Source organism: Podarcis vaucheri (genome assembly GCF_965113315.1).
Source record: "Podarcis vaucheri genome assembly, chromosome: 12".
In the NCBI taxonomy this organism is placed as follows: Eukaryota; Metazoa; Chordata; class Lepidosauria; order Squamata; family Lacertidae; genus Podarcis; species Podarcis vaucheri.
This window is the reverse complement of record NC_138750.1, coordinates 7716473-7744237: the sequence shown is the minus strand read 5'-3', so window position 1 is coordinate 7744237 and position 27765 is coordinate 7716473. Positions and strand designations below refer to the sequence as shown.

The following is a 27765-nucleotide window of genomic DNA, read 5'->3' as shown; positions in this document are numbered from 1 at the left end:
TTGCTACAGCCGCCAATCACCTGCCCAATTGCCGCAGCCAATCACAAGACCCCCCTCTGCATTTGCTATCCGTGTATAAGAGGACACCCAATTGTTGCCTTTTTTTTTTTAGCAAAAAGCATAGTCATATACATGGAAAACTACAGTATGCAAAGCTGCAAGCTACTGTCTATTAACTGAAAAAGGCAATTACAGAAACCGTAGTGAAACAATGTAATATGCCAAAAACCAGGTCCTATTTGCAGCAGACAAGATCGTTCGCACATCATGCTCACTTATAAAGAGAACCATTACAATGGACAATAGCCAGACAAAAGCATTAGTCATGCTAAGAACTGATGGAATTTTTTTTTTCTTACTACTGATTTTTGTATAGGATCCATGTAGATGCTATGGAAACAGATATTATTGCAATCATACAGATCCACAAAACGAGGCTAAAGTAAGCTTTTACTAGGATTTAATCTTCCTCCTTTTTTTTTTAAAAAAGCTGTGACTCCATCATATAGCACAATATAGTTCAGAGAGGACAGATGAGCTCACGAAACAATATGCAAACATCTGGGATTATGTAATCCAGATGACGGTACTAATATATGGGTCAGAAAGACTTAGGTTTAAACAGCAAGAGGCACAGGAAAATACTGTGGTTACATGTACTTAAAGACAGTTTCATTCTCCCCATTTCATTTATTTTATTTTACTAACAGGATGCTATGGTCTACGAAACCTGTTTAGCAGCCAGGAGGTGGGGGACGAGCAGAGAACGTTTTGTAGCACATTCATGTAGCTACTGCAAATCTAGAGGCTCTGAAGAAAAGGGCGTTGGCTTTTTGCTTCGTTGTGGCATCATGACAAAGAAGTGAGCCACTGCACAACCATCCCACTTTGAAGCAGATGCTGTATGCCTTCTGCTTGTGGCAACTATCTGGTTCATGCGAATGCATGCAAGGGCCAAGACTGGCGCACGCACAGAACCCACTAAATGTGGGGTGGCATGAAAAGGATCTTTGGAGCCGTATGTGCCTTCCCAATGTGTTTACAAAGATTTCCTGCTATAGACATTCTACACATCGTATATTTTCCACCCACCAACTATGGTTTTCCCGTTACAGATAGGTAGCCGTGTTGGTCTGCCATAGTCAAAATAAAAAAATTCCTTCCAGTAGCACCTTAAAGACCAACTAACTTAGTTGGTCTTTAAGGTGCTACTGGAAGGAATTTTTTTATTTTGACTATGGTTTTCCCAGTAGTGATGTATGGAAGTGAGAGCTGGACCATAAAGAAGGCTGATTGCCGAAGAATGGATGCTTTTGAATTCTGGTGCTGGAGGAGACTCTTGAGAGTCCCATGGACTGCAAGAAGATCAAACCTCTCCATTCTTAAGGAAATCAGCCCTGAGTGCTCACTGGAAGGACAGATCCTGAAGCTGAGGCTCCAATACTTTGGCCACCTCACGAGAAGAGAAGACTCCCTGGAAAAGACCCTGATGTTGGGAAAGATGGAGGGCACAAGGAGAAGGGGACAACAGAGGACGAGATGGTTGGACAGTGTTCTCGAAGCTACCAGCATGAGTTTGACCAACCTGCGGGAGGCAGTGGAAGACAGGAGTGCCTGGCGTGTTCTGGTCCAGGGGGTCACGAAGAGTCGGACACGACTAAACGACTAAACAACAACTGCATCCAATGGGGTGTGCTGGGTGTTTAGGGGCTGGGGTAGTACCTCTGGTGCAGAGATGGAAGCGCTTGGTGACTGCTTAGCGACTGGCAGCCTAGAAAAACTCAGGAAAGGTATGAGCCGTCGTGGCAAATAGATGGACAGATTGACATGGAACCTCCAAGACCAGAGGCAGTATACCTGTGAATAACAGGTGTTGGAAACACACTACAGGGGAGGGCTGTGCCTTCACGCCATGTTTGTCAGCTTCCTGGGGGCATTTGATCGGCTTGTGTTGTAACTAGGATGCTCAAAGTAGGTAGAGCTCTGGTCTCAACTGGCAGTTTTTTTTAGTTTTATCATCTTCACATCTTAGAAATTACAACTGTTTTGAGGTCCCCTGAATAAAAGGATAAAAGGTACAGAACACAAGTTGACCTTGGAAAGGAGATGCGTGTACATGTTCCTGAATGTGGAGCCCCAAGAGTTTTTGTACAAAGATCAAACTGTAATTTCAGCTACGACTTCAAGCCTGTTAACAGGCTTTAACTTTGCAAACAGACCGTATCAACTCAATGACTTCCCCACTTAGGTTTACTTTTCATTAATTAGAAGAGATTAAGCAAGCATACAGGTGACCGCATCTGAACTGCACAATGGTGTATTAGGGAACACATTGATTACTTCCTGGCTGCCAGCACTTTAAATCCACATAGGAAATATCAGTGAGCTGGATGATTTAAAGAGTCCCTCTTACTACATCCACAGCCAAAGTTACATACGCATATGCACACAGTGTGTAGCATATTGACAATGAAGCACTGCTCCACTGAGCCACATTAAAGTAGTCACACATAGAAGAATATAAGCTCTCAACATGCCAAAGAATATTATTTTTTCATCTCCAAGATGGCACTGCCTGGACCTCTGTGTTTAGCACTGCAGATGTTACAGAAGTGTACTGACGAATCCTGAAAACAAAAACAAAACAATATTGGTTTTGTAAATCAATTGCATATTATTTCTATGCACATTTGTGCCAAAATACATGCACATGGCTGAAAACAAATAGGCTATGGCTAAGATCCAAAGAGCTATGCCTAAGAGCTTGTGTGCAAGCAGTGTGATTTTGAGCATTTCCCTCCAAGGACAGCCTTATTCTCCATAGATTTGTCTGATCCTCTTTCAAAGCCACCCAAGTTGGTAGCAGTAAAAAGCAACACCATATTATATTAATATTCATTGAACATCAGCCTCCCATGCCATATGCTGGTCATGGGACCGAGACGGCTCTGGTCGCCCTAACAGATGATCTCCGAGGCAGCTGGATCGAGGCGGGTCGGGGCTGCTGATTCTTCTAGACCTGTCAGCAGCCTTTGACATGGTCGATCACGAACTCCTGGACCGCCGCCTTGCCGACGTGGGGATACAGGGCACAGTCCTTCAATGGCTGCGCTCGTTTCTCTCCGGTCGGGGACAGAGGGTGGCGCTTGGGGGGGAATTGTCATCGCGCCACTCCTTGGTGTGTGGAGTGCCTCAGGGTGCGATTCTCTCCCCGATGCTCTTTAACATCTTTATGCGCCCCCTCGCCCAGCTTGTCCGGAGTTTTGGGCTGGGCTGCCATCAGTATGCTGATGACACCCAACTCTATGTGTTGATGGATGGCCATCCTGACTCGGCCCCAGATACACTGACCAGATGTCTGGAAGCTGTGGCTGGATGGCTACGTGGGAGCCGGTTGAAGTTAAATCCTTCGAAGACAGAGGTCCTCTGGCTGGGACGGAGCGATATGGGATCGAGGGGGCAACTCCCGTCTCTTGCGGGGGTGCAATTAGTGCCAGCATCGTCCGTGAAGAGTTTGGGTGTAATCTTCGATACCTCCCTCTCTATGGAGGCGCAGATTACAGCTATAACAAAGGCGGCGTTCTTTCATCTCCGCCAAGCTAAGCAGTTGGCTCCTTATCTCTCTCGCCCTGACCTAGCCACTGTGATCCATGCGACGGTCACCTCCAGACTGGATTATTGTAACTCGCTCTACGTGGGGCTGCCCTTGAGACTGACCCAGAAACTCCAGCGGGTGCAGAATGCCGCGGCGAGACTCCTTACGGGGTCTTCGCTGCGAGATCATATCCATCCGGTGCTGTACCAGCTGCACTGGCTCCCGGTGGAGTACAGGATCAGGTTTAAGGTGCTGGTTTTAACCTTTAAAGCCCTATACGGCCTAGGACCCTCGTACCTACGGGACCGCCTCTCCTGGTATGTCCCACAGAGAAATTTACGGTCTGCAAATAAAAACACCCTAAAGATCCCAGGCCTCAGAGAGGTTAGGCTGGCCTCAACTAGAGCCAGAGCCTTCTCGGCCGCGGCTCCAATCTGGTGGAACGCTCTGTCACAAGAGACTAGGGCCCTGCAGGACCTGACATCCTTCCGCAGGGCCTGCAAGACAGAGCTGTTCCACCAGGCCTTTTGTCAGGGCGCAGCCTGACCCCCTCCTCTGGCAATCTGCACAAAACTTTGCTTGATGGTTGCCATTAATTTGATTTTAATTTGATTAATTAATTTTATAATGAATGTTTTACAATGTTGAACCATTTGATTGTTGTTAGCCGCCCTGAGCCCAGCGTCGGCTGGGGAGGGCGGGATATAAATAAAATTTATTATTATTATTTTAACACCCTAGTTTTGGAAGTGGTTTGTTGTGTGGCATAGTGGCTTCCAGTGGTACCAACTTAAATAAAATATTGGGGGGGGCAGGGAAGCTCTGCCCTGCATAACTGATCACAACACCCACATCCCATTTGAATGGCAATGCCCCTTAACTTGATAAATATATTATTGGGAGTTGGCTTCTATGGTGGCTTCTGTTTGAGAACTGTTAAGTCCAATGATCCCTTAGGCATACAGACATAATAGAGTATATACTCGAGTATAAGTTGACTTTTTCTGCACATTTTTATATGCTGAAAAAGCCCCCCTCAGGTTATACTCAAGTGAGGTGGGCGGCGGTGGGGGGAGGGAGGAGTGGCCCGAAAGGAGCCCTTTCTCACCACTGGTCCTGCTGCCGCCCGCCTCTCGCAAGGACAGGCCCAGGAGGTGCTGCGCCTCTTCCAACCGTGGCTCCTATACCTGCTCTTGTGAGCTGCAGAGGCGGGCAGCGGCCGAGGGACGAGCGGCGAGAAAGGAGCCCTTTCGGGCTGCTCCTTCCTCCTCCTCCGCCTTTGCCGCTGTTGGCGGCAGCGGAGGAGGAAGGAGCAGCCCAAAAGCAGCCCTTTTGGGCTGCTTGTTCTTCCTCCGACGCTGCCACCACCACCAGGTTTGTGGTGTGGTGAACCGGCTTATACTCAAGTCAATATGTTTTCCCAGTTTTTTGTGCTAAAATTAGGTGCCTCAGGTTATAATCAGGTCGGCTTATACTTGAGTATATACGGTACATGGTTATTTGGATGCTAACCTATCTGTGCAATAGGCCTATGGAAGGTATTAGTTTTTAGGGATTTATATAATGCTTACATGCCACATAAAAAGATGATTATGGCAGTTAAGTAAATATAATTTTAAAACAGATATATGATGATACTGCTGCTGCCTTATAGAAAACGCAGTTAAGTTTCACACATTCTGTTTCGCTCCATTTTCTTGTTTTAATATTTCACTATTTTATTGCTGGCTATTAGATTAAATTGCTATTGTTAAAATTGCATTTTATTCTTTTGCTATATGATGTGAGCTGTCTTGAGCAGGGCTGCATTGTTAGAATTCCTGATCAATGATTGCAGTCATGGGATTTTTGTCTTTCACATGATGGTATATGTTTTGACTCCACAGAGTGGGAAGTGATGGAGACAGGATGTTTGTGTTACTGTGTTCCGTGAAGTGGGACTACTTTTGTCCTTTTTCTCTTTGCTGTCTGATGCTAGAGAAAGAGGGAGCCATGTTGCAGCGCTCCGTGTGTGTTTATATGTAAATAAAGTCGATTAGCCAAAATGCTGAGTTGCTGAGGTCTGTTACACTTGATGCGCAAACTCTGCAGATCCCTAAGTGTGCCGGTGTCAGTTGGCATCGGTCGCTGTGATGTTCAGCCAGAAGAAAGCTTTTGAAGCTCCCGAACGAACAACCAGGAGGGAGGGAACATGCCAGTTGGGCATGTGTCTCTGCCAGGGTCCTACTCGAGTGTAGGCTGAACTCCTGACATGCATAGCCTGGAAAGGCAACATACATACTTAAACAAAAAATGAGCATTGGCTGTGTTCACTCAATATAATCTCAGTTTGAAATAACCTGGTATTGCAGCACCTCCAGGAACAGTGCACCAAAAAAAGAAAAGGAAACTCTAGCACTTTGGAGACTTATGGAAGTTAAACAGGAAAAATATTTAATTTTACAACAAAATTGGTAAAACAAGATGTGTCACGAGATAGAATTCTTTCAAGAAACAGTAAACTCTCTCTCTCTCTCTCTGTCCAATAGATGTTACAGGCTTCTCAGCAAGATGGTGAATGCAGAGTTTATATTCACTTCATTTCCTTAAACTAATTGCAGTTTGCTTGTCATTGTGTGTCTAGGATTGCAACCCAAATACCATGTCTTCAATCACTTGCCAAGTATTTTGACCTTGATATGTAGCATAAGAGTTCGTTCTACAGGTTACGGCATGGGCAGGCAAACTAAGGCCCCGGGGCCGGATGCGGCCCAATCGCCTTCTAAATTCAGCCTGCGGACGGTCCGGGAACCAGCGTGTTTTTACATGAGCAGAATGTGTGCTTTTATTTAAAATGCATCTCTGGGTTGGTTATTAGTGAGGCATAGGAATTCGTTCTTCTTCTTCTTTTTCTTCTTTTTCAAAATATGGTCCGGCCCCCCACACGGTCTGAGGGACAGTGGACCAGCCCCCTGCTGAAAAAAATTGCTGACCCCTGGATTGAGGTGTCTCCTTAACTTTGCAGTCACCAAGCTATATTTGGGGCTCTCACCAATATCATATCGAAATACGTACATTATTCTTTATCTTTGCAATAAAAAGAAAGTAATACTTCCTTTTTGTCAGAATCAAGTTGAATGTTTCCCCTTTGATATCAAAATTACATTTAATATCTGGCTGAGTGGAGACCACAGTTTCTTGCTAATGGAAGCAGTTTTTAAAACCTGTGGTGCTGTAAGGCGAAGGGGCGGAAGAGGTTATTTGGATGGGCTCAATATTTTGGTATTAAACACCTACTGAGATCCAGCTAAGAACAATTACTATAATTATTTTATAATCCATGATAAATGCTTGCCCTGCTCAGCAGACGGCAAAAATAACTTATTTGTCCTTTTGTCTTTGACTATAGCAATTTCTAGAATCCACAGAGATTAAGCTGGTTACTTACTGTGCTAAGTTCAGGAAAACACTCTTTGTGGAACATATGCCTGCAGTGAAACACTGTTACACTGAAAGATTTAGATGCATCTGGCAAGAGAAGAGAGAAAAATACATGATGTATTAGCAAAATACATGAGCTGAAAGCTATAAAAAGCACCAAGATAGATGCTACCTCAATATACAGCAGCTTATTAAGCAGCAATATCCAAGGACATTTTGAAGTTTGTGTGTGTGGGTGGGTGGGTGGGTGTGTGTGTGTGTGTGGACACACACACACACACACTTTCAAAAGGCAGGCAAATTAATTTTGTGTTCCCTACCTTTTTATGGTAACATCACATGACCTTACATTGACCATGTTAAAATGTTCTTTTAATGTTTCCATGCTCTTAGAAACACAGTGCTTGACTGGCTATGCTCCAGGAAAGAGACTGATGTCCAAGTGGAGATTTGAACCCAGGGCTCCACAATTCAAGAGCAACACTAGCTTTCCATGAGCACCCAACACGTCCTTCAAATAAAACAGCTGCATTTCTGGAGACGGTCATTTGCATTCTAAGCATATCCGCAACATTCTGCTGCACATACATAAACTGATGCAGGGGATGAATTGTATTGCATTAGAAAACCTGTTCTTAGCATCTATTGTGAAATAAACCTTCAATTCTTGGATCCCACCCCCCCCCCCTGGTTTAAGTGAATCAGAAGAAAGCCCCTAGCAGCAAAAGATATAGAGGCTGATTCCTCTACTCCCTGGAGCAACCTAGCTTGTCCCTTCCAGGGAAGCTGCGTAGGAAGAATAACACAGACGTGGCTACTGTATGTGGTATATTGTAGTACATGCCAAGCAGGGCCAGCTGAAGCAGGCAGGCTGAAGAAGCCACTTCAGGCTTCATGGGTGCCCTGCTGCTGCTGGTGAAGCAGAGGCAGTAACAACAGTGGCTTCTGGGAAGATCTCCCCAAATCTCACGAGAACTCGGCAAGGAACCTCACCTGAACCTGCTGCCACCACATGACCCAGGTAAGGGATGCTATGCAGAGTGGCACCTTCCAATTTCACCTCAGGTAGCTAAACAGGACACATCACCCATGATGCACAGGTAAATTAGATTGCTTGTACAGGGTCGCAGGAAATCAAAACTGAAATGGTTTCTTACCAACACCATCATTTTTTCGAGTAGTGCAAAGGGGAAAGGAGCAGGAACTGAGCTTGAGGACAGGCCTCTGAGGGCTGCTCACTATCTTCCACAACTACCACAGATTCAGAGCACCCTAACAGCCAGAGATCTTCTCTCTGGGGGGCTTTGTATTTTGGACACAAAATATCCTACCTGTAGGCAGTATAGGGGAAAGGCATGTTTCACATATATTCTCCTCTGTAAGAAAAAGAACAGGTACAAGTCTCAACAATTTATCTGAATAAAGTTATACCACCTATCTCAGGCAGGTTTGCACGCAATGAGATGGTTTGCATACAATGGTAAGCCAAACTTTGGCTTAAAAAGGTAAAAGACCCCTGACAGTTAAGTCCAGTCGCAAACGACTCTGGGGTTGCGGCGCTCATCTCGCTTTACTGGCCGAGGGAGCCGACGTTTGTCCACAGACACTTTTTCTGGGTCGTGTGGCCAGCTTGACTAAGCTGCTTCTGGTGAAACCAGAGCAGCGCACGGAAACGCCGTTTACCTTCCCGCTGTAGCAGTACCTATTTATCTACTTGCACTTTGACCTGCTTTCAAACTGCTAGGCGGGCAGGAGCTGGGACCGAGCAAGGGGAGCTCACCCTGTCGCGGGGATGCAAACCACTGACCTTCCGATCGGCTCAGTGGTTAAGATCACAGCGCCACCCGCATCCCAAAACTATGGCTTAGCATGAATGAACAAGGGTTCCCAGAGAGAAGACTGTAGTTGCTGTACTGCTCCCCCAGACCTCCCACTGCAGTGAGCTAAGCCCTGGGCTTATGGTTTGTCTCGAGCAAACCAACCACAAACTGTTTACCTAAAGACAAACTGTGGATTGTGGTGGGTCTGGATCCAGGTTCAGATGACAAACCAAGCCAAACCATGGTTCAGCTCACAGCAGCAGGAATAGAGGAGCAAAGCAGCTACAACCTCTTTCGCAGGAACCCACACATTAATGCTAAATCATAGTTTGGCTTAGCATTACATGCAAAACTGGCCCCCTGTATAGGTAATATTCAATAAAGAGACTCTCCACAATGCACATTAACTGCTACTCCATGAGGATAAGAACTTGATACCTTTAATATCCCCTAAAAACTATTTTGCAGGCTAAATAAGGCAATAGAAAATTTGTACACGTATTTAGATGTTTTCTGTCGTGTGTTTTGTTACTAATAAAGGTAATCCCATGGTAAAAAGTTCAAAGTCCAATAAAGATTTAAGAACCACCTACTGCAACCTACATTTTAGGATATGTCAATAACTTAATAAAATGGAAGTAATCCAAAGAGTTTGGATGCGAGCAATGGAAGCTTTTATGCTTCAGAAATTTCCAGGGATGCGCTGAACATACCATCCACAAGGACGCCTCTCATTTGTGTTCGGTGCATCTTTTTCAGCAAGGAAAGCGAGTCAGCAACAAGAATCTTCTTGCACCCCTCCCGGAGCAAAATCTAAGGCACAAACAGATGCAACACTGACAATGTTTCAGCTGGTTTTCACTCTCAAGTTATGCAGAAGCTGAAATTACATATTTTACATTATTCTTTGCTGCCAAGGTCTATTCTCCTACTAGTAAAGCTTTTTGGTAATGACTCACTCGGAGCCTCAAAATGTAGTAATCAAAATTATAGATTAAGCGCCCTTCAGTGGACACCTACAGCTATTGGATGGGATAATTTCCTTAAAATAGTCCTTTCCCGGTAACTTTGTGCTTGATCACAATATTTAACAGCAACCCTTCTGGACTTTGGGCATTATCAAAACTGATTTGGTAATCACAACAGTTCATCGTCAGAGCTACTTCTTAGAGGACCTAACACAGAGCTTTGAATAGCACAGCAGGGGGACTCCGTGAGTGGGATTGTTCCACCCTAACAGATATACCACAAGCTGTTCCAGAGAATAATATGAAAATGAAAAGTGCAAAATTAAGCCAGTAAAAGAGAAAAAAGTCACACGGAGCTCTTCATCTCGTGAATCGCAGGAACCAAGCTACTTACACTGTCAGTGTGACCAACGTTCCAGACTAATTGCAAAAGGCAGGTACAACTGGACAGGGTTAGATGTGCCAGAAATCGATGAGCCGTTTATTAATATTATTCAGCTTGTGTTGCAGGTCTTGTATTTGTTTCCTACACAGGACTGTCCTCAATGCTGCCCGGAGTTCCACTCACGCAACAGGACTTCCTCTCATCTCCCCATGCACCCCATAAATCTGATAAGAAGGGTCCCCCCATCCTCTGGGGCGGAATCTGTGGGTGGGGTTTGTGGGGTGGGGAAAAGGAAGGAGAAGTTGTTCCATTGTGCCAGTGGAAGTCTGTTGTGCACGCAGATCAGCCGTCATGGACACAATTCCTCTCCCCTCCTTTTTGAACTGCCCTGGTCGCTTTCTCTCTCGCACCCCATAGCACCCCCTTGGACTGACTTGGAGTGCACAAGGTCTAAAAGGATGAGCACAGCAGAGGTGTCATTTTGGATGCTACTCCCTGGAAGCCGAAGTAGCAAATGCTTTGTCAGTTCCCGAAAGATACCAACCATCTGGATGAGCTAAATAAAGCAGCCTCTCACAGGGAACAGTCACAGCCCCTCTCCAGCGAAAAAGACCCACTTCACTGAACTAACATTGCCTTCAGGCAGAGCTGCAATCATGTGCTAAGCAGGTGATGACACGCCTCCTAGCGGCCACTTGGCCAACTTTTGCAAACTGATTTTAAAACACTGCAAAACGAAAGCACACACTCAGCTGTGATGGGGAGACACGCGGACACAGACATGAAAGCTTAACTTCAAAGTGTCAGCAAGAAGTGTCCCTGTATGCCACATGAGGAGGAGTAGAGAACAATAAATGCAGGGGGGGGGGATATGCTATGGCACTCCCCGTAGGCAAAACACTTTGTGCACATCATGTAGCTTTGTGTTTCGGCTGCTCTTGAGAACACATTAGAGACCAGTTACTAAATATTTCATTGGTACAAAGCTAAAGGAAGCACCATTGCAGATCTCACCCTGTCGCCTCATGTGGCATAGATGTGGCACAATAATTAAGCGCCCAGGCAAGATTGTGAGACCAACAGGAGGTAAAGAGCCACTGGGAAAGAATGTCTTGGGGGCTGTATACAGCCTGCCAGTTCGCCACCCTCAACCAAAATGATCTGAGTTGAAAACATACAAAGTGATTTCTGGGCCCCTTGGCAATGACCAGAAATCACTTATTCAATCTGATCTATGAGGTGTAGCCTGAAAGGGACCCATCTTTTACACGAGTAGCATCTTATTTAATTGTTACATTTTTCTAATTGGATCTTAAGCGACTGGACAGCTTTAATTCTGGATATTACTTCGGTGCATTTTGATTTCCAAAATCCAGACACATGGGCCACCTCTGCTAGTGGCTGGTCCCATACTGACATGTTGGGGCCAATATGAAGCTGTGACTGGCCAGACCTAAATCCAGACTCTTGCCCATTCTCTAGAGTAGGGCCTAGCCAGGATTGAAGCTAAACACACCCAGCTCCTTCAACCACTCCTCATACGGCTTAGTTTCCAGACCCTGGATCATCTTGGTCTCCTCCTCTGCAAACATTCCAACTTGTACACATCCTTCTTAAATTGTGGCACCCAGAACTGAACACAGTATTCCAGGTGGGGTCCGAGCAAGGCAGAATAGTGATGATGTTGCCCACAGCAGAATTTTAATGCTGGTTCTAAATGTGTTTTGTTGTACTTTCACCACTAGTTTGTTCTTATTACGGTACTTCATATTTCAAAAGGATGCTTTTAAAATGCCTTGAATCCCAACTTGGAAGAAAGGTGGGGTGCGAACATGTTAAATAAAGGCCTTCTCTGCCTTTGCAGCTGGGGAAGTCCATAATAAGAATTATCTGATTTCTGATTTAATTAATTAATATTATTTTTTTAATATATTAGTGGCCATGTGATAATTTTAGCTTATAAATTTTATTGTTTAATGTCTTAATTTGTATATTGAGGTACTTTTATAGCTCTCTTTAGAGTAGGTAATGTCTTGATAACATAAATGTTTTAAGTTTTTTGTATCAATCCAGTATATTTTCTTTTAATTGTTGTATGATTCTGTGTACATTGCGGCAGCCTTTGGCCATGTGCAATAAAACTGACTGACTGACTGATTTCTAATTTTAACATTTTTATTTATGGCTTTATGTATAACTGTTGCAAACCGCTCTGATTTTTTTTAAAATTATGAATAACGACAATACAAGTATTTGTTATAAAATAAATAAATAGCTACGGTATGTGTGTGCATGAGTTCACGTGTGTGTGGTGGTAGAATAAGCATCCTGAAATTGGGTGGTAACCACAAGATAAAACACACGCGCGCACACACACACACACACACACACACACACACCCTTCCCTTCTGTCAGCAAAACTGCCAGCTTGGAATTCAGCAACAGAAAGGGCAGAACTAGGCAAGAGAGCCAGGGCTAGAGAAGAAGGTGGGGGCTTGGAGGCTGTGTGGATGGTTGGTTTGGGAAGCAGAGCCGGGATGGAGAGAGATGCAAAACTTAACTTGCCCCGGTGCTGAAAAATCCTACAACTGACCCTGGGTAAATGGCCATTTTTTTGTTTTTGCTTTTAATCTATATGTGAAAGCAAAATATTGATTTTGCCCATAAGCTTCCCAAAGCACAGCTGCTGAAAATACAGGATACTTCACATATATATATATGTCAGGAGTCGAAATTAGGAAATTACTGTTTTATTGCCTAAATTTCAATGTAATCTTGCTCATTCTGGCAGGCTTGTCAGAGTTCCAATTGTGATTTAATTATAATAAGAAAACACTGCCAGTGGAACAGCAATTTATTCTCTTCCAGCTAAACACTGCTCCCAGGCATGTGTCACTTTTGATGCACGAGTGCCTCCACTTTAAGAGAATGCACAATTTTATGGCTATATAAATTAAACTGCAGCTGTCAGTAGTGTACTTTATTTATGATTTAATATTCATCTCATTGAAGAGCGAGATATAAACTACAAGCACTTTTAGAATGCAGCTTTAACTTACTTTCTATTTAATTCCAGACAGACAACTCTGTCTTGCCCTGCCATGAATACTGGAACGCCTCCAACTCATAGCACTGCCATCATTATTAGGCAGGCTTAAATCATTCCCACCAAAGATGACAACGGCATTGCTAAATTCTGAGATCTTCATGCTGCTTTTCTAAGCACAGTGGCGAGCCCCTGGGGCACGGGGCTTAAAGCAAAACAGGCCTGGGTAACACTATCACCTGGGCCGTGATTTGGAATTACATTAATCATCTGTGCATTGGGCCCGCCGTTGTTCCATGTCTTTATAAATGACTTGGATGAAGGAATTGAGGGGAGGCTCATCAAATTTGCAGGTGACACCAAACTGGGAGGGGTGGCCAATGCTGCAGAAGACAGAATCGGGATTCAAGATGACCGTAACAGATTGGGCCCAAAATAACAAAATGAGCTTTAATAGGGAGAAATGTAAGGCTCTGCACTTCAGCAGGAAGAACCAGATGCACAAATATAAGATGGTTACAAAAAAGGATATTCCAACTAAACACCAAGAGGAATTTTCTGATGGTAAGCGTTGTTTGACAGTGGAACAGACTCCCTGAGGAGGTGGTGGAGGTTTTTAAGCAGAGGTTGCGGGGACATCTGAGTGTTTATCAGGACTCCTTTCCACACTGTATTTTTTTTTTACAAACAGTGCAATGCGTACATGTAAAAATGCCACATATGCATATGAGGAAAAACAAGCTTACAAATTAGTATACTATACAGATACAGTGGTACCTCGGGTTACAGACGCTTCAGGTTACAGACTCCGCTAACCCAGAAATAGTACCTCAGGTTAAGAACTTTGCTTCAGGATGAGAACAGAAATCGTGTGGCGGTGGCAGGAGGCCCCATTAGCTAAAGTGGTACCTCAGGTTAAGAACAGTTTCAGGTTAAGAACGGACCTCCGGAATGAATTAAGTACTTAACCCGAGGTACCACTGTACACAAACTGGGAGCCCTAACTGGCCTTGGCTCCTCGCTGCACAAAACCTCCCAGGTTCAATCCCCGGCGTCGCCAGTTAAAAGGAATCAGGGGCAGCCAGAGATTCTGGGAAGTTGCTGGCAGTCGGTGTAGAAAACATTGGGCTAGATGGACCTGGTAAAAGGAAGCTTCCTGGACATGTGGCAATGTATTTGCTGCTGCTTAATGCAAGTAACAGCCCCTAAAGAGTGTGGAAGAAACCTGGCATGTGAGGATACATCAGGGGTACCACAGGTGTATTGTAAGGGGAGACCTGTGTGAGTTTCAGCTGCTCTGTCCCACTCACCTCAGAAATCCTCAGAAGGCCTGCTACCTTCCATCACAAGGGAATATCAAGAATGACTGGAGGGGGGGGGAGTGTCCCGAAAAAACCCAGTGCTGTGTTCCTTTGAACATAGGTGCAAGTCTTTTTGAATGCGACTGTGTTGCTCAAAGCCACTTTGAGAGACTTGTGGATTTACAAAATAAAAAAAAAATTCCTTCCAGTAGCACCTTAAAGACCAACTAAGTTAGTTCTTGGTATGAGCTTTCATGTGGTATCTGAAGAAGTGTGCATGCACACGAAAGCTCATACCAAGAACTAACTTAGTTGGTCTTTAAGGTGCTACTGAAAGGATTTTTTTTTTTTTTTTTTGACTATGGCAGACCAACACGGCTACCTATCTACTTGTGGATTTACAGAGCAGGATGAGCATTCTAAGTAAAACAGACCATTTTCAGGAGGATTGTGGCGAGGAAGGAAATTCCCCAGTGCCCTGGAATTAAAGATTAAGAAGCGGGGGGAGGGGGGCAGTGCTGAGATCCATTGATGCCCCACCCAAGCATGGACATAATCCACTTGTGCTGCCATCAACTACAAAACAGCAGCTGCACAGACTTGGTCCCCATTCTGCTGTCAAGTAGTTGAGAAGAGATGGGATTGCCCTTCAGCAGTGGGGCTGAGCTTTGACTTAGGTGGGAAAAGTAGCTCTGCCTTGAATTCACAAAGTCGCTACCTCAGCCACAGTACCGGACCTCTAAACTGGGAGGCCACAGAAAGTTTTTGTGAGGTTGTGTTATGAGAATGGTTACGTCACAAAAGTAATAACATCATCAGCATCCAGTATACCTGAAAGAGCGTCTCCACCCCCATCGTTCTGCCCGGACACTGAGGTCCAGCGCTGAGGGCCGTCTGGCGGTTCCCTCACTGTGAGAAGCCAAGTTACAGGGATCCACGCAGAGGGCCTTCTCGGTGGTGGCACCCACCCTGTGGAACGCCCTCCCACCAGATGTCAAAGAGAAGAACAACTACCAGACTTTTAGAAGACATCTGAAGGCAGCCCTGTTCAGGGAAGTTTTTAATGTGTGACATTTTAATGTATTTTTCATCTTTGTTGGAAGCCGCCCAGAGTGGCTGGGGAAACCCAGCCAGATGGGCGGCATATAAATAAAAAAATATTATTATTATTATTATTATTATTATTATTATTATTATTATTATTATTTAAAAATGGTAGTAACTGTTCAGCATTACTGCACAAGAAGCCTTCATAGCATGATTATTCTTTTACCAGTATTCTATTCCTTTAAATTTACTGATCCCCCTTCTATTCTTCATGCCTGGTAGTGGAATGAGAAGAATGGACACTGAAAAGCAGTAATAGTTACCTGTAAGTTATAATCCTGAAGAATTTTTACCAGTGAATCTCTCAGGTTTGGAATCTCCATGCCTTCCTTAATGCGGTGGATCAGGAGGATGGGGTCAACGTGGGTCCCAATGTTATTTAACAAGCCGGTAATAAAAGCTGTAGAAACACAAGGGGGGGGGGGGCGCGTAATCTGAAACCTAAGCATAATGTTGAACTGCTTTTTTGAGACAGGCCTAGTCTCTTAACTGCATGTACTGCTCTCTAAAAAAAGAAAATATAAAGAAAACAGTATGCTGGCACATCTAAAGTGGGAGAGATCTCACTAGCAAGAGGTTTTCAAATTTACATTTTATAAAGCTACACATAGAAATAAAGGTTGCATACCGTATAAACAAGCTGCAATAAACTTGAGATATTCTACTGAACTATTCCATGGGTCTACAAACATCAGTAACAGGGCCTCATTTTACTTGTGTATTATCTTTGTGGCAAACAATGATGTTGACAACTTTCCTGCCTCCTCCTTCCATCAGACCTTTCCATGCTACACCCCTAAATTCACACAGGGCTCTGCATTCCACACACCATCTGATCTTCACACTTTCCAGCATTGCCATTGCCTCTTTCCTTGTGATACTCCCCCCCCCCCCGTCTCCCTTTTTATAAGTATCCACTTTCTTCTACATCATCTTTGATTCCTCCAGATCACTATTTCTCAGTCCACGGCTCCTCTGCCTCCACCTTCAGCGATCCCATTACTTAGCTTTCCTACCTCACCCACTTTTTCATAAACACCTCTTTCTTCTCAGCTTCCATTTGCCTTCACACAGGTCCTTTTGTTCCTACACGCTGTGGGGTGAATTCACTGCCTCTCCCCCAGCTGCAATGGCCTTTCATGTTCCTCACAGTAGCTGGACTGTTTGGGATCACTCTTGCTGATTACAGTGCCATTCCATCACAGCAGCTTAGCCAAGGCATCACACCTGCGGACAGGTGCCCATGGCTGGCCTATTATCTGTCTTTTTTGCCTTTTCATTTAAAACAATACTTATTTTAAGAAAGATAAAGATGTGTAATAATCACATAAAGTACAACTTTTGAAGGCCTTTGCAGTGAAGATGCAGAGATAGAAAAACATGCTAACATTTCATCCAATTTGTCGGCCAACAGCACATGTGCCAGCAGCTGTGGAATAATGTAATTACTTATGCTTATCAGTGCCAGATGCTGCAGGATGCCAGGACATTTCCTCCCTCAGCATGTTGTAATACTCCAATTATTACGTTGCAATTTAGACTTCTGCCCCATGCAAGCTGGCATTAATCCCAAATCAATCTGACTACACTGTTTTTCTTCTGTAGAGGGATGAATTATATTCTTTCACTGCCTCACACTTAATTAAAATATTTCTCTCTCTCTCTCTCTCTCTCTCTCTCTCTCTCTCTCACACACACACACACACACACACACACAGTAAATTAACTGAGCAAGGACTACTTTGCTTACGTGGTTTGTCAATGGAATACAAGATGAGATCTTCCCACAGTTCTGCATCATCTTGCTCCTTAGCAAACTCAATAGCCTTATCCACATCATATAATTCCTCCATGATCATCTTCAGAGCACTTCGACTATTGCCCATTCTGCCTAAAATGACAAAGGAAACCAGGAATTTGAAAGAACAGCCTACCGCCACCAAGCTAAGCTAGGCCTCAGGGTTTAGGGGAAACAACATCCTCTGTTATACTGTCTAAAACCTTTTCCACTTACGGCTTATATTTTAATAACACGTATGATAAATTAAATTAATTAAATTAAAGCAATATATTTCAATCCCACTGAAATACATGGGTCCTGTGTATGTCTTAATAGTTGCTTGCTGAACTGAGCTACATCTGTGATTGTGTCCAGAGATGCAGGTTCATCCTATAACTAAAGCCAGACTTTTTTGGGGTGGGGTGGGGAGAACAGACTAAGCTTGCAATCCTATATAGACGTACTGGGAAATCAGCCCCACTGAAGTCAATGGGACTCGAGAAAACATGCATAGGACTGAGCTGGGAAGCTCAGTATGCACTAACAAGGTACAGCACAGGCCATTTCTGAATCGGGATGTGCCCCTGCAAGGTTTTAACCTCAACTGCCCTGCAAGACAAAAGGACCCCAGAAAAGGTCATGCTCAGCAGCATCTCCTTAACAGCCATGGCCATCATTGAGCAGCAAGCACAAGCACATTGGTGGCTGTGACAAGGAATCATGGAACTGAAGGGTTTGAAAGGATCCCCAAGGGTCATCTCAATTACGACCAGGGCCTTTTCAGTACTGGCCCCGACTTGGTGGAACGCTCTGTCACAAGAGACTAGGGCTCTGCGGGACTTGACATCTTTCCGCAGGGCCTGCAAGACAGAGCTGTTCCGCCTGGCTTTTGGCTTAGACTCACTCTGACCCTTATGTTTCCTTCCCCTTATGGTCTTGATCTATGGGCTACTTTTAAAATGAGGCTGCATTTTAAATTGTATTTTTAACCCGTATTTTAAATTGTTTTTTCCCCTCCCCTATTATGTTTTGATTGTAATTTTACTGGTGTTAGCTGCCCTGAGTCCGGCTCTGGCCAGGGTATAAATAAAATAATAATAATAATAATAATAATAATAATAATAATAATAATAATAATAATAATAATAATAATAATATAGTCCAACCCCCTGCAATGCAGGAATCTCAACATCCTTCCATGCAGAGATCTGCCACAGTCTTAAGAATCTGCATTTTTCAAAACCAGGACTTTTATGTCTGGGTTGATAGATGGTACCTAGAGCTTACACAGGTATGGGATCATAATATTGGCTTTAATATCTCTGGGTTTGGGGGGGGGGGTTAAGACACCTTGCCTGGTCATGAGCTTTTAGTATCAGCAGGGATACAATCTAAGAACCTGGTCCTGGAAATACTGAGTTGAGGATGTCACCTTTTAATAAAAACAAAACCACCAGGTCATTGCTATTAATCAAAATGCTACAACCATATGTCAGGAGTGCTCTGATGTTGTTTCCTGCTTGGCAGGGGGTTGGACCCGATGGCCCTTGTGGTCTCTTCCAACTCTATGATTTTGCAGCTACTTACTCAAAAGATAAACTGTCTCTTCTACAAAGTTCCTTTGCTGACAGATTTCAAGAGCCTAGGATTTCAAAAGGAGAAAATTAATATGACCACAACTTAAGTTATCAACCAGCCTGTCTCTGCCATAAATTAGCAGCACAGCCCCTGTACCCGTTTACTCAGAAATAAGTCGCACCGAGTCCAGTGGAATAACAGCCAAAAAATATCACCAGGGCTCCCGAAGTACTTTTCTATAAAGGCACATAATTCATGTAACAGAAACGGTAAATATTTATAAAAATCTGGACTAAGAATAAAAGAAAAGTAATTACAGACAACACCTGCTTGAGTTTCTTAAAGAACAACACTACCAAAGAACGAAACAAACCTATAAGTCATGCATTGTTCCCCAAATAAAGGTTTTCTAAAGTATATTTCATAACTACAGAATCTCCTGAATTTTTTTTATCAAGCTCCATGTACAGAACCTAATGCTTGCCTTCCTAAATGTGGAAAGGAAATCTGACACCCCACAGTTTAATGCTAGTCTGTGAAGCATTGTTGAGCCAGACGTTCTCTATCCCTTGTATGCCTCAAGAGGCTGCTGTTTAAATGGAATAGGATGGCCACCATGTATGAGCTTCTTGGGCAAAGGAGCTGCATGCCTACGTGATTAATTACCGGGGCTAAAGCTCAGTGGCAGAGCTTTCGTTCTGCATGCTGATAGGCCGCAGGTTCAGTCCCTGGTATCTCCCGGTAGGTCTGCGACTGAAGGCCTGCAGAACAGCTGTCATTCATTGTGTTTCTCAAACTTTGCTCCCCTGCTGCTTTTGGACTACAGTTCCCATAATCCCTGACCACTGGTCCTGATAGCTAAGGATGATGGGAGTTGTAGTCCAACAGCAGCTGGCGACCCAGGGTTTGAGAAACACCACATGTAGACAATACTGAACTGGAAAGACCAATGGTCTGACTTGGGGTGAGGCACCCAGGTTGTCCCTACAATAATAATAAACATGTTCCTTGCCCAGACAGATAAATTCCTGCATTTCATCAACATTTCATTCCATGCTCACACGACAAACACCTCAGTCATAATTGTAACCAAAACATCTGGTGGAGAGAACAAAAACCAGGGGGCGGGAATTAAATATTAAAAACCTCAAATAATATTAAAATTAAGAACAGGATGAAAAACGTGTCTGAAAAAAGGGGATTGCAGCTGTAAAAGATTAAGTAAAAGAAATGAATAAGGGAAAAATTTGATAAAACCATGGGCTAGGATTTGCTGAAACAAGCTTGGAAATTGGGATGTAGAAAGGGGAGGTATGGGGAAGTCGGTGAAGTAAGGTTTAAGAAAAAAGGATATGAAATTATACATGTTTGTTTGTGTGTTTGTTTGTTTGTATTGTGTATTGTTTGTGTCTATAAAAACTGTGAAAAACCAATAAAAATTTTATATATAAAAAAAGAAAAACGTGTCTGAGTCATCATGGTACTTAAAGTCAAGATCTAAACCAATGTGGTTTTCATGCTTTCCAGCAGATGGCAGCATAACACACAGAGTAGCCACATTAAGTCGGGTCACAATTGCAAACTGAAAAGCCACAGTTGGTAACAGTTTTGTTGAGATCAACTAAAATGTTACAAAGACATGGGTGGGTGGGATGGGGGAACCTTGCAACTGGGAAAAGAAGAAGGAGAAGAAAATGAGAAAAAGAACTCCCCCAAACCCACTGCTAAATAACCAACAGCTTTAATATTTATGAAAGATAATAAAGAGGGGGGAAAGATACATTTAAATGATTTTTCCTCACCTTTTCTAAAGGGCAATGAGTGCTGTCTCTGAGAAACGGAAGTAAATTTGGCCGGTCATATTCAGCATACAGACTGATCTGTTTCTCATGATACTTTTGTCCTTTGTGATGGTCTCTCTTGAACAGCTTGTGCAGGTACTACAAAATCAACCCAAAGAACGAAAAAACAGAAACATCCATGATCTATATGGCCACAGGACCAAACAGGTGCTCCAGGCTAATCTTAACACCTGACCCAAGACCTGCAGCTCCAGAAGTGCAATTCCCCAAGGAAACGGGGTAAAATACTACTGCGTCCAGGTGTTACAGACCCCTCTAGCATTGCTGACCGATACCAACATGGGGAGTGAAGTGATGGTGTGTTTGTGGTGGGGGGAGATTGCAGCAAATCATCCATAGTGAGAAAGAGCTGCTTAACTTTCCCCAGCCCTAGTAATCCTTTTCGCAAATAGCCTCACTCTAGGCACCACTTTGTTCCTCTGAAACCAGGAGCAGATCTAGCTGCAAAAGCAGCTTGCATGCTGGACTCAAGAAGTTGCTGGCCTCCAACTCCCATCAGCCCCCAGCCAGCACAGCCAGAGGAGATGGGAGCGGTTGGCATTTGAAAGGGAGAATCAGTGGAGGATAGTTAAACACGCCTCTCACCCTCCACTCCTGGTTCAGGAAAGGATCCGTACCCTGGAACCACGCAAAGCTCATCTTGTCTGCCCCCTGGTCCTAAGCCACAAAAGACAGCTTGAAGTGGTAGGTCTTATAATACTCTTGAAAGGCGCTCAGGCTAGGATGTGGATGACTACAGTGGTGCCTCGCAAGACAAAAAGAATCCGTTCTGTGATTCTCTTCGTCTAGCGGTTTTTTCGTCTTGCGAAGCAAGCCCATTGAAGGATTAGCGGATTAGCGCTATTAGCGGCTTATCTGCTGATCGGATCAGCTGATAAGCGACTTAACGGCTTAGAAAAAGGGGGGGGGGAAACCCAGCAGGAACTCGCAAGACATTGTCGTCTTGCAAAGCAAGCCCATAGGAAATTCGCCACTTACCACATGCTGCAATTCAGGCCTGTTTTTTAATTCTTCCACCACTTTATCAATCTAAAACGAAAAAGAGATAAGATACGAAAAGATAAGAAAAGTTGGCTTCTGGGCTAAATCTCTTGCTCACAGAGAGGGATAGGAAGTAGCCAGCCAAAACATAACAAAATGGTTGTACTCACAGAGATCTTGTCTTCATTATCCAAAAGCATGTCAACTGCTTTCTAAAACAAACAAAATGCCCATGGCAGATAAGAGATATGTAAAATCACAATTTAACACAGTGTGGTGTAGTGGTTAAGAGCGGTAGTCTCCTAATCTGGGGAACCGGGTTCGCGTCTCCGCTCCTCCACCTGCAGCTGCTGGGTGACCTTGGGCCAGTCACACTTCTCTGAAGTCTCTCAGCCCCACTCACCTCACAGAGTGTTTGTTGTGGGGGAGGAAAGGAAAGGAGAATGTGAGCCGCTTTGAGACTCCTGAAGGGGAGTGAAAGGCGAGATATCAAATCCAAACTCTTCTTCTTCTTCTTCTTATATGTACATACAGATTTTGAACGAACTTCCTCTGTCTTATGAAAAAGAAAAAAAATGCTATGCAGTTTATAGTGTGTGTTGGGAAGGAGACAGCAGAACTGTCGGTGGAAGAACAAGATGCTTGCTGGTTGTATTACAATATGGCTACAAGCCCCGGCGTATGTGGGGCTTCCACAGCCAGCGAAGACAGATGGTGCTTGATGAGAATGCAAAATGCTTTCCGGAATTTGGCTGGCAGTGGAAGAGTGTCACATGTGCTGGATCTATATAGGCATACAGAACACGTATTAAAGGTGAAAGCCACAACAATGCAAATTCTCTGCGTAAACTCCCATTAAACTAAACGCAATATTTAGTGGCTTTCATCCCAAGGCCTCCTCAAGGCTATGTTCACCCTTAGGAAGGGGGGCTGAAGATCTGTACAACTCATTATCGCAGTGCTCTTTTCACTGCAGTTAGAAGTGAATGGCTCAACCGGGAAACAGTGATGGGAGTTGTAGTCTACAACATCTAGATACTGCCAGAGTTGGTCCTATTTTAAATGCTTACATCTGCCTTAAGTCTTGAGAAACAGCTGCTGTCACATAAATGAATGCAGGCTCCAATGCTCAATGCCTCTGACGCTCCCTGTCCAAAGCTTTTCCAACACTTGAGAGTTTTTGGTCAACTGATCGAAAGCAAAGAGGATTTTTTCCAGGCACACAACTTTATTTTTTGAACACAGGTTAAAGAATGGAGAGCTTTCACAAGTAGATTAGCCAACGGAAAATTGGGGAAATGGCGAGAATATCTACACTGCATGTGTGATGTGTGCTAAATTAAAACTGTTTCTTCAAACAATTAGCACTTTGGTTCATTAAGTGACATATTTTGGGAAAAAAGGTTATAGGGATCTTCAAAAAGGACCTATTTCAAATTTCACAATGTCTGGATTCCTGCTGTTTATATTTGGCTCTTCCACCTAGATTTATGGATGCAAATAACACAAAATATGATTTCCCCAAGGTTATATGACTATTTTCTTTTCCTTAATGTCAAACAATAAAGGTTTTCCCCCCAAAAGCATTAGGGTAAAAACAAACTCACTGTAAAAAGTTTTTTTGTGAAAATATAACCAATTCAGCCATTTGGTGTCGACATTCTCACACATCAGTTTATCCAAAATATGAAGTTCACTTGGTTTTCCTATCTGCTAAAATTCTTACAGCCAAGAGTATATAAAAAAACCCCCACCACTTTAAAGCCATCATACCTCTGAATCAAACTCCATTAGCAGAACAATTTTGTCCCTGATGGAGCTGAAAAGATTGTGTTTGTGGATCAGCTGGAAAACATCTTTATGTCTCAGTGTGAGATAAATTTCAAGGGCCTTTCCGTAGCGTTGGTCATAGGTGTACCTGAAAAAGAGGATCATACGTTATGAATAGACCTAGATGTGGGCCTTTTGAAAAAGTCATCCACCAGCACAGAAATCACAGTTTTGCTAAAAGCTTGACACAAATTGCTTAAACATTGGGCCATCATTTAGAATAATGGAAAATACTTTTCTTCCTTATATATATATATATATATATGTATTAGAAAGGTAATTGGATGCAATTCTCGGTTCTTCATTGTTCTTGTGTACTGGACACCAATGACCCATAACCCAGGGCCCATCTTCTCATTAAGAAACATTTCAGAGGTTGCCACAAGCTTCACACAAACGGTGAAGAATTGCACTTCAACAAAGGGATATTTGTAGGGGTGTATTTCCTTTCACCTAGACATCCTTAGGCTTTCTTTTGGGTAGGGATGCGATGGGAACACGATGACCTGGTTCATACGTCACAGTAAACCAAACGATGGCTTCCTGGAACCATGCAAATAAATCTGGGCTGCAGCTCATGGTTAGCAAGGAGAAAACTTAGCTACAAGACTGGGTTGGGATGACATGCAGAGTCAAACTTTGGGCTTAGCTCAGTCCAGTACGGGAGTGAAAAAGGCTGGCCAAGAGCAAAATGGCAACAAGCTTCTCTCTGAGAGCCCAAATGTTCATGTGGTCCCAGTAAGCCACAGTTTGGCTTACCAAAATGTGTGAGCCAGGCCAACACAAGGGGCGACTGTCAAGTGACTGAACTTGGCCTGAGGACCGGCAGAGATACTCAGAAAGGGGAGAGAAGGAAACCACGCTTCCTTGTGTAAAAACAAAATAAAGTAAGAAGGTTCTCCCACTGCTTCCATCGCTCAGTGTCCGGCTCCATTGAAAACAGGTGAAGATGCAAAAGGCTGAGGATGCGATCTCAGAGAGAGTGGTGCTTAGGTTGTGAAGAAGGTTGGCAAGGAAGGAGGGATGGATGAGGCAGGTTCTGTCAATTACAAGATGCTCAGCAAAGAACTGGCATGAATGTTAGGGCTTCATGGGTTCTGGTATGAGCTGATTGGCATGATACATGCCAGTGTTCATGCCCATGGGGTGCCCCATATGGCAGCACCTACCCTCGTTTGCAAGGGGTGCAGAACACCAGCGACATAAGGAAGGAAGGTGCAGAAGGTTCTGGTTTCTGGGTGCCCCAGTCTGAGACTGTGTCCCTCCCGTACCTTGCAAAATACCCCTTAAGCAATACACACCAAGGCTAATTTCCATTTTAAAAATGGCTTCCTTATGACACATTCTATTCTGCTTTCCCTAGTACAACAGATCACACACACAGAAAGAGAGAGAGAGAGAGAGAGAGAGAGAGAGAGAGAGAGAGAGAGAGAGAAGGATGCAAACCTGCCCAGCTACTGTGAAATAAGGGGTGGGAGAAGCACAAACTAATCCTCTGTAGAGATAAAGGTGTTAAACCCTGGTGATCCAAGGAAGGGAACTGTAGTTACATGCTCAGTTCTTTAAAGAACAGAAACAGTGAAACAATCTCTCAGGGCAGCCGTTCAAACTCATTATAGACTTACAACTCTGCAAGAGTTTTCAGCAAAGTCCTGTTCTGTGGATCTTTCTTCAGGTGGTCCACCACTGCTTGGACAATGATTGCGTTGTTATAAAGGTTCCCAGGCCACTCCTTAATTAATGTTGCAAAACCCTTGAAATGTAAAAAAAAATCAGTCATCATTCATCAACCCATGCATGCAAACTTTTAAAAAAGCAAAGCCATTGCCTAAAAAGTTGAAGATCTTCCCAAGTGGTGAGAATAGCCATACCACTCCCTGTTTCCCAGGATTTCAAGTGCTGAAGTGCTATAAAACTCTGTTCACCACACAAGTTGGGCGATATCTATCTATCTGGATCACGAAGTGGTTCCCTTTACCCTCTGGTAAGCTACCTCTAGTGTTTGGCTGTATTGACCCAAGGTGATTTATGTGCGGGAATATATAAAGGAGAGCCTGCTATTGAACAAATGGAAGTGGATCCCCCCCATTCTGGGGCGCTTAAATTACTGAGACATTTGAATCCAGAGAGTATGGAGATGTTACCTTTACTATTATGAATAACAAAGTGGAACTAAATTGTCACACTTTAGAATAATTGAACAGAGGAAGAAAGTAATATTCTGCTTATTTCAATTCTCCCAGAATAGTTATAAGATAATACACTCCCAAGACCATGGAAGAGCAGGTCATTGATTATTCATGCATTTATTTGCTCATTTTACAGTTCCCTTTGTTTTCACTTATCACTGCTGAAGTTAACCTGCAAGTACTTTGGAGACTATTGTGCTGTTTGCGGCGCAAATGCAACACAGCCATTTTTCATTTAGTAAAACAGATAACTCAACAAATTTATATAAACTGTTGCCTATTCCAGCCTGCAGTCAAACAGCTTCCTGAACACTCCTATGTTTTGCAGTATTCTTCTGTATACCGGATAATACCGTACGGCAGCCTTTGGCAATGTGGTGCCCTCCCTGCACACACTGTTGGCCTACAACTCCCATCAACACTAGCCAACAAAGGCTGATGGGAGTCGTAGGCCAACAATATCTGGAGGGAACGAGGTTGCTGAAGACCGGTGCAGAATTCAAATTGAATATGTTGAGTGGATTCTTTCGCATTTTGAGGTTTTATGACATAAACTGCTCTGGGATTTTTACATGGTTGTATATGAATGAACCAATAAACGGCGTTCTTGCATTTGTATATTGCCTTAGAGTGCAAGTGGTACTGCATGAAATGGGAAGGACGGACCATGCAAGAGCTCTTGCCAGCATTCAGACTGCAAAGGTTTTTTCATGTGGGATGGGTCACTGTCAGTTTTTCAAGGGAGAAATTCTTCATTGGCTGAATGCAGCCCGTTGATCTTACACTGCTTTAAGGGTACTCTACGTAGGATATACATAGCTGCGACGGCATCAAGGACTCTGGGTGAATGTAACGAGAGCAGCAGCTGTGAACTGCACCATTGTGCTATACCAGGAAGCAGAGTGGCAGCTGCTGGCCACATGAAATTATACTGTCTGCTGTGTCCTTACAAGATCCTTGCCTGGCTCACAGTGCTGACGCTCACTGTTGGTTGTGTGACAGCCATGTGTCTTTGTGACAGCTGCTATGCCTCACCCCAATCTCTGCTTCACCACTGCGCTGCTAGCTGCTATTCCCTGTCAATGGCATTCAAGGGAGATAATGTGGTACCTCATAGTCGCTCTCCAGAAATTCATGCAGGACCATTTCATAGATAAAAGGCTTCAGGACTGAATCCCGTCTTGGCAAATAGCGGCTAATCGCCTATGAGAGGAAACGGAACAAAAGAGGCTCAAACCTTGCATTTGAGAGAGAACAAAATTTTGTGAGTGCTTGTGTGACTCCTCAAATTGCTATGGAAAACTAGAATGCAGTAAAATGCTACCAGCATCAAGACATTCTGAGAGCGTTCTCAACAGAAGTAGCGAAAAATTATACCGGTGGCAATTTTGAAAGAGCTGTGCAATAAAATTTATCCCAATTGGTCCAAAGAACACCTAACACATTCAGATAAATGGGGTTGCATTTAAATAGGGGGGGGGGAGGAAAAGAGGCTAGGCTTGATTGAAGTCCTAAGGTGTTTTGGGTTTCTTCCTTAAGGAAACTGAGCTCTTCTCTAGTAAGGGAAGTGATTATACTGGAGAACAAACCTAGAAAAGGGCACATGACTCCCTGTTTCCATGCCTATGAATGGTCCCTTGTACAGTTGCTGGGGAGGGATTTTGGCCAGGGAAAAAAGTGATGCTTAAGAGGGTAATAGAAAGCAAATAGTATCTTTTGTGCAAAACTGAGCCCAACTATATTCTGACACAAAATGCATTTCCAAAGCAGCACGGAAGGGGTCAATAACTAGATATAACTCTTTATTTCAGGGCCTTTTAAGTGATCCAAGTAAAAAAAAAAAAAGTTAGCAGCAGGAGCAAACTAACTTGCAGCCCAGACACATTTTGAGGACCCTGTTATG

The 27765-nt window shown here is 43.7% G+C and overlaps 2 protein-coding genes across 3 annotated transcripts in view; one reads left to right on the top strand and one right to left on the bottom strand.

Annotated features, from left to right (window-relative positions):
* The window catches only part of STARD3NL (STARD3 N-terminal like), a 292381-nt gene that overhangs the window by 140012 nt on the left and 124604 nt on the right, over positions 1–27765 (top strand). Inside the window, exon 9 of one of the 2 annotated variants that reach the window (XM_082192923.1) lies at positions 4563–4572. The exons of the other annotated variant lie outside the window; for it this stretch is intronic. The gene's annotated coding sequence lies outside the window, so the exon portion shown is untranslated. Of the gene's footprint in view, positions 1–4562; positions 4573–27765 lie in introns of those variants that run through there. 2 annotated transcript variants of the gene reach the window in all.
* VPS41 (VPS41 subunit of HOPS complex) overlaps positions 2233–27765 on the bottom strand; it is a 114814-nt gene continuing 89281 nt past the window's right edge. Inside the window, exons 18-30 of the mRNA XM_082192764.1 lie at positions 26973–27065; positions 25299–25426; positions 23617–23761; positions 22014–22055; positions 21841–21891; positions 20803–20940; positions 19010–19064; positions 17393–17533; positions 15906–16042; positions 9549–9648; positions 8347–8391; positions 7023–7102; positions 2233–2627 (exon numbers count right to left, since the gene is read on the bottom strand). Of these exons, the coding sequence (XP_082048890.1) occupies positions 2547–2627; positions 7023–7102; positions 8347–8391; positions 9549–9648; positions 15906–16042; positions 17393–17533; positions 19010–19064; positions 20803–20940; positions 21841–21891; positions 22014–22055; positions 23617–23761; positions 25299–25426; positions 26973–27065 (1236 nt within the window). The 3' untranslated portion in view covers positions 2233–2546. The remainder of the gene's footprint in view (positions 2628–7022; positions 7103–8346; positions 8392–9548; positions 9649–15905; positions 16043–17392; positions 17534–19009; positions 19065–20802; positions 20941–21840; positions 21892–22013; positions 22056–23616; positions 23762–25298; positions 25427–26972; positions 27066–27765) is intronic.